The 6,796-nt window shown below is 42.4% G+C and overlaps 1 protein-coding gene across 1 annotated transcript; it reads right to left on the bottom strand.

Annotated features, from left to right (window-relative positions):
- Positions 1 to 1,566: 1,566 nt before the first annotated feature.
- gpr135 (G protein-coupled receptor 135) lies at positions 1,567 to 5,605 on the bottom strand. The gene is made up of 2 exons (XM_085767909.1): positions 5,363 to 5,605; positions 1,567 to 2,954 (listed from the first exon to the last, which is right to left on the bottom strand). Exons 1-2 carry the CDS (start codon positions 5,476 to 5,478, stop codon positions 1,613 to 1,615), a joined length of 1,458 nt encoding a protein of 485 aa, XP_085624035.1. The 5' UTR covers positions 5,479 to 5,605; the 3' UTR covers positions 1,567 to 1,612.
- Between the last annotated feature and the right edge of the window lie 1,191 nt (positions 5,606 to 6,796).

The raw sequence follows: 6,796 nt of genomic DNA, 5'->3' as shown, positions 1-6,796 counted from the left end.
AAAATCTGTTTATTAGAGTATGCCACTGATATGTCTCACTGTGCTCGTCGTCATCATCATACTCACTACTACTGTAGTACATGGAGGTGACTGGATAATTAGCCAGTGTCTTTGAGAGTGTAACTCAAAACCTGAGATAAATTCAAGCTGATGAACAATCAAGAACTGCAATAAGAAAGAATTTTTATAATAAATAAACAAAAAAAGCCCCAATAGGCAGCAACAGACAGACATGATGAAAATCTTCAAGGATAAACAATACACATTGTGAACATTATGACTTCACAGTTTCTCATTTTAAAGCTATGACAATCAATTCAACAAACCATTTCTACCTAGAGCCCTGGGAACCCAGTGCCTGCATTGTGCGCGCATCTCCAGGTCTGTACACAGAGTTAGCAGGTACTCAACTGAAGTAATTTCTGATTTACTTTTGACAGAAAACATCACTAAAACATCACCATCTCCACATTTAGCTGCTGAAATGGGTAAAAAAATAAAAAAAAATAAAATCATATTCTTTCTTGTCTGTCACATTTTCAGATTCATCCAAGGCAGAGACCCCTATTGTGGAGTGCGTCAGTTTTATGAAATGTTGCTGGTATGATGTTACTATGACATCAAGGTCTTGTCTACAGTATGTCACGCAAGGAAATTAGGCAGGACACTGACACTCCAGATCACATGATGCAAGAGCGTATCAACTCTCACTGGTTAACAATGGGCAGAAGTGTGTTAAAACCTTGGTAGCTACAATAGGGGGAATTATCTTTGCTTCGGTGTGACAAAGCTATCAGAGGTTCTGAAGTTTCACTGGGAGACTCTAACTTAAAGGGACAACGAGGAGTTTCTATTCGGTTATAAAAAAGTCTCATATTAATGTGGATGAATCTACGTTACCCACACTTGTTAATGGGCCCATTTTCGATAAATATATCGTTCTGTCTCTATCGTTATTTTGTTATTATTAGTGGTGGCGGAAATGCTGGTCGAGCCGACCAGCGTTTCCTTCGTGGTGAGTCATGAGAATAACGCCGCCGAATCGCCGTTTATGGTCGGAACTACGACGGTATGTGAACCTCTTTGAACCTCTGACTTTAATTATTGATGAATGAAAACATGAGTCAAAGAATTTTACGGTGCGTGCGGAGGCTCATAAATGTAGTGTGAAAACGCTTCGCTTTTCCAAAACTCCTCGTTGTCCCTTTAAGGTTGTTTTAGGCATTTCAACATATGCCTGAAAAATAATTTCTCCAGTGTGTTGCAGTCTTCATGAATTTTCCATGTTGATACATGGAATAACATTAAGACCTCTGCAGTATCATAACCCTCAATGTTCCTTCCAGAGGTCCTCCAAATTCATGAGGGGATTTTTTTTTAATGCTTGTTATACTGAAGCTGCTTAAACGCAAAGGAGTTTCATCATCATGACTTTAGTTTTTGCCAACTGTTCTGACATTCATTAGGATTATAAAAAAAAAACCTCATCTAGTTTTCCTGAAACACAATCTGGCTTTGTTCTGGCATAATAGTTGTTTTGGAGATGCTGTGACACTGTAAAAACAGAGCAGATGAAAACCATCCTAAATTGGTTCGGACTTGGTCCAGCACGTCACAGGCTGGTGTCGGCCGTCTTCATCTTTTGAGTGCTGATGGAGTTGGGTAGTGTTGCAGTGTCAGACTGGGCGTCCCTGCAGAAAAGCACAGCAGGGTTTTTGCAGGCCCACATCGCCACCTCTCCGCCTTTTCCGGGGCTGGAGCTCGACAGTCGGCTGTTATTGTTCACCCCTACCCGGCTCACGTAGCGGTCCCGTATCCTGTCGGCTTGGCTGAGCCGAATCTCGCGGTTCTGGGTTTGGCTGGAGAGGTACGAAGCAATATTTCTGGTACGATACCCCTCCTCTCTATTCCGCCCCAGTAACATCGATATGTTGGGGTTCCTTAGGGCGTAGATCAGAGGGTTGATGGCTCCGTTTGCCCAGGCCAGCCAAATGGCTACTGTGTCCATCGCAGGGTTGAACGTGTAGTCTCCCATTGCTGTGACCAACCCCATTAAACAATACGGTCCCCAACAAAAGATGATGAAAACAATCATGATAAGAACTGTGGTTGCTGTTCTCATTTCACTGTAGAAGCGCAGTAAGTATGCGTAAGTGGTTACCGGCCGGACTCGGATCTCTGAGAGCCGCACCGTCTTACAGATGTTGTAGTGACAAAAACACATGAGGGAGAAGGGAAGTAAATAACACACCACAATGAGGCAGATGCTGTAAGCTGTACCCATGCGTGACGTCCCAGAGTGGAACACATACATGCAGTGGTAGAAACCTTGCTTATGGATTTCTGTCGGTGTTCGGACCAACAGGTACCAGGGTAAGGAAAAGACGACAGCAGTTAACCACACGGCTACCAACAACTGAGTCGCTTTCTGACGGCCAATTTTTGCCTGTGGCTGCCTGACTATGGCGTAGTACCTGTCAAAGGAGATCAGAGTCATGGTCAGGGTGGAGATGATGCCGAAGCAGGTATTGAAGAAGCCGTTGGCCACGCAGAAACGATCCCCGAACATCCAGGTCCCGTCCTTACTGAAGAGCATGACGAAGGAGAAGGGCAGACACAGGACGGCTGTGAGGAAGTCAGACAGCGACAGGGACATGATGAAGGCGTTGGTCACAGTTCGAAGCTGCCGGTGTTTGATGATGACAATGACGACCGCCGAGTTGCCGAGGCTGGAGAGGAGGAAGATGGAGAGAAGCACCAGGGCCTGAGCTGCCACGGTCAGGCCCTGGAGGACGGACTTACTCTCAGCAGCACTCAGGACCGATGGGGTCGACGCCTGATGGCTCTGACCGAACTCGCTCCTTCTTTGGTCTGTGAACACCGATACGTTTCCTGTGGTGCCCAGTGTGGCCTCTGTGGTGGCAGCCACTAGACTGGTTACTATGGAAACAATCCTACAGACACAAAAAGAAAGCCACTGTAACTTCTGCTGTGCAGCTGGTGTCATAGTATGAAAGTTTGATTAATCACATTAAAGGACAATTCCAGGCGAATTCAACTCGGGAGTGTATTTCCCTATCATTTTAGGTCTAAAAGAATGAATCTGAAGATTTTCAGTTTAATCGCTCCTGTTTTGCGGTAGTTGCGTCTGTCCCCGCGTCGCCACGGCAGCAATAAATGGGAGTGGATGTAAGTTCCTGCTGTTTAGGCTGTTTACATCCCTCAAAGCCGCAATTTTTCCACAGACAGCGTCAGATGGCGACTCAAACATGCACCGAGAAGTTTATTTACTTCAAGCAAGCCGACATGTTTGTAAAACTAGATCTAATTCAAAGTCTCGCGGAGTCTCGCGCAAGACCCAGTTGCCGTGCGCCGTTCAGGCGCAGTTGGAAAGCTACCGTTTGTGTCATAAACACAGGAATATCAACTCTTTACTTGCTTCAAGTAAAAAAAACTTCTCGGCGCATGTTTGAGTCGCCATCTGACGCTGTCTGTGGAAAAAAATGTACACTAGAAGCAAGTAAAGAGTTGATATTCCTGTGTTTATGACAAAACGGGAGCTCCAACTGCACCTGAATACACCAGCACTGCAACTTCGGGCTCGCGCGAGACTCCAGGAGACTTTGAATTAGATCTAGTTTTACAAACATGTCGGCTTGCTTGAAGTAAATAAACTTTTCGGTGCATGTTTGAGTCTCCATCTGACGCTGTCTGTGGAAAAATTGCGGCTTTGAGGGCTGGAAACAGCCTAAACAGCAGAACTTACATCCACTCCCATTCATTGCTGCCGTGGCGATGCGGGGACAGACGCAACTACCGCAAAACAGGAGCAATTAAACTGAAAATCTTCAGATTCCTTCTTTTAGACCTAAAATGATAGGAAAATACACCCCCGAGTTGAATTCGCCTGGAATTGTCCTTTAACAAACATTTAGTCAAACACTTTCAAAGCAAGTGCCAATATAATTTTCCACTGACACTAACTTATTCAAAGGTCAACTGATCAAGGATTTTATGTCACTGATTCTGTCCCAAACTCTGTTGTTTTTACATCCAACTTTAAAATTAAAATGTAATAATATTAAAAAAAAAAAAAAAAAACAACACACACAGGGGTTTGTTTCTCTCAAATGATATGTTTGTGTGTGTCTGTGTGTGTGTCCGCCTGCATGCGAGAGAGAGAGAGCGAGAGGAGCGGCTGACAGAGGCGAGAGCCGGTGAAACGCTGTTAAAGCAGAAGTAAGCGATCCGGTGGTTTTGGCTAACTTCTTGTCAGCAGATGGAGTTAGCAGTCCCCGCCCTCGTCCCTACGTCACCACATGCACGCGCATCCCTTGGCTGCACACACAGAGAGGACCGCCCCTTTATGCCGTTCTCTCTCCTCATTGGATAAAGATTGTAGGATACAAGGAAAGTTTTCTCCTCGGCTCAGAGCAGAGCAGAGTGACTGACAGACCCGTGTTTCAGACCAAACACTCTATGTGAGTGATTGCCGTAGGAAGATATAACTATTTAAGACTTATATTAACACAAACATTCCGCTTACTTCTGCTTTAAAAAAAACTTTTTTTTTTCTGTGCAAGACTATGATAAACACTTAATCGCCCGGGCCTTTAATTGAACCGGCGTTTATTATGCCAAATGAGCTCGGACCCGGGCGGCTATTGGAGCACAGGTGCGTATTTGCACGCGGGCGACTATTTGGTCATCTACGGTATATCAATTCTTTTGGCTCTCCACATCGCTGCAGAGTAGGGATGTCACAATTACTTGTTTTCACAATTAATCGTGGTATTAAACGCCACAATTAATTGATCATAAAGATTCCTAAAGACGGTTACTTTCTGAAAAAGATGATGTTGAAACCATATCTGCAGATGTGAACCAAAGTAAAGGTAACACTGAATTAGTAGGAATTTAAATGTTAGCGTGTCATTTGTATTGTGAAAAAAATGATTAAAATAAACGTAAACATTTGATATAGATGATAATTAATGACTCAGATATTTCAAACACTTCCCCCAGTGGATCAATAACTGGTTTTATATTAAGAGATTATGTAATTATATTTTGACTATATTTAATTTTACACATTCATAGTGTTGTGAAATTTATTGATGCATAATAATTGTGATAATCGTAACACCGTGATTATTTCTCTGACAATAATCGTACCAAGAAAATCTATAATCGTGACATCCCTACTGCAGAGATGACCTGGTTTTTGTACAGGCCACTGGAGCTCTAGGAATGAGTATGTGGATGGTGCAGGGGTCATTGTGTAGGTACAGTACAGTAACTTAACCAGCTGTTGGTGCTACAGAAAAGACAAGTGTGAATGAATCAGGGGAGCGTGAATTACCTCGGCACAACAGGTGTGGCAGTGCCCAGCTGGTCGGTGAAGCTCGGCCCAGAGCTGTCACCTGTGGAGTTGCTGCCTGCACCGGCCCACAGAGCTGTTCTAACAGGTGACGCCATTGATGATGCACAAAAACAACACAACGGAACTCATCCCTTATCTCACAAGCATCCGGTGGGATTACAGTCGGTCAGTGTTCCTGGATGCAGGCATGTCAGATGATAGATAACTCCTCCTCATCCATCTGAAGTTCTGTGTTTACACCATCTCCATATCCATCAACAGAGAGAATAAGAAGACAGAGTCAATGATGAACTGATTATGACGTATCGTAAAATATTTATGTATTTTTTACATGATGGATACCAGTGTCTTATATTACTTTTTAAGACTGTCAGTAGAAAATTTTACATATCCAGAAAAAGCCTATGATATCCAATATTATCACAATTCTTTCTTTTAAATTATAAAATTGTGTTGTCTTTAATAATAATGTCATTGTTGTAAAACTGCTGACCTGCCAGTAATGAGTGATGAGTGACTGAGTGATGCCATCACTGGTACAGGTGCCCCTCAATTTGTCCAGACTGTGTATTGTACTGTGTACTACTGTCCTGTTATGTGTGTGTAGGCCTATTCACATTCACAAACAACAGTGAGATGCTCTGTAGTCACTTGTTACTTTCATTTTTAATTTCATAATGAAAATATAGGCCAGTGGTTCCCAACCTTTTTCTTGTAAAAAAGGTGTAAAATAAGTAACATCATAACTTCTTTTACATTAAATACTTTATTATATTTCAGTGATTTAATAACAGCATGGAACAAACAATCAGGAGAACCTGTGTATGATTACAACATATTTCTTCAGAACTTGTACTTTTAAAAACACAATTATGTTTTTAAAAGTACAAGTTCTGAAGAATATGTTGTAATTTTACACAGGGTTTTTCTGTTTCATTGTGCCTGATATTGCCCTGCTGTATATTATGTATTTCATGTTTTAAAACTGTTGATATTCAATCATCTATTGATATAGGTCTATAATTTATTTGTTTATCTATTTAAATACACGAGTAAATGTTTAATGTGGCCCTTGAATTTAGTTGATTTTGTCACATATATGAATTAAATGCTTAGCCTACTCATTTATTTAACATTTTAATTACATTAAAATTATTAAACCCCTTAAAATCAAGAGGGCTTCGCGACCCCCCCTGGATCTTTGGCGCCCCCCTTGGGGGGTCCCGCCCCCCAGGTTGGGAACCACTGCCTATATTATAGGCTATGTGTAGAATTTGTTGACATTTCATATTGAGGCCTTCAGCCCTCCGAGTTAATATAACCTACCTTGGAGTTTTGTGTTATGGTTGACCGTCTAATTTCCCACATCTAGGACAGGTACCTCTGCTCACAAAGGAGCTGTTTGGCCCCATC

The sequence above is a fragment of the Trachurus japonicus genome, chromosome 22 (genome assembly GCF_045865225.1).
Source record: "Trachurus japonicus isolate A0001 chromosome 22, Traja_1.0".
Lineage (NCBI taxonomy): Eukaryota > Metazoa > Chordata > Actinopteri > Carangiformes > Carangidae > Trachurus > Trachurus japonicus.
This window is presented reverse-complemented; position numbering and strand designations above follow the sequence as displayed.

Coding starts and splice junctions, on each gene's coding strand:
- gpr135 (XM_085767909.1), bottom strand. CDS start 5,478: ATGGCGTCACCTGTTAGAACAGCTCTGTGGGCCGGTGCAGGCAGCAAC. Junction 2,955..5,362: donor GCCACACCTGTTGTGCCGAG/GTAATTCACGCT, acceptor TTGTGTCTGTAG/GATTGTTTCCATAGTAACCA.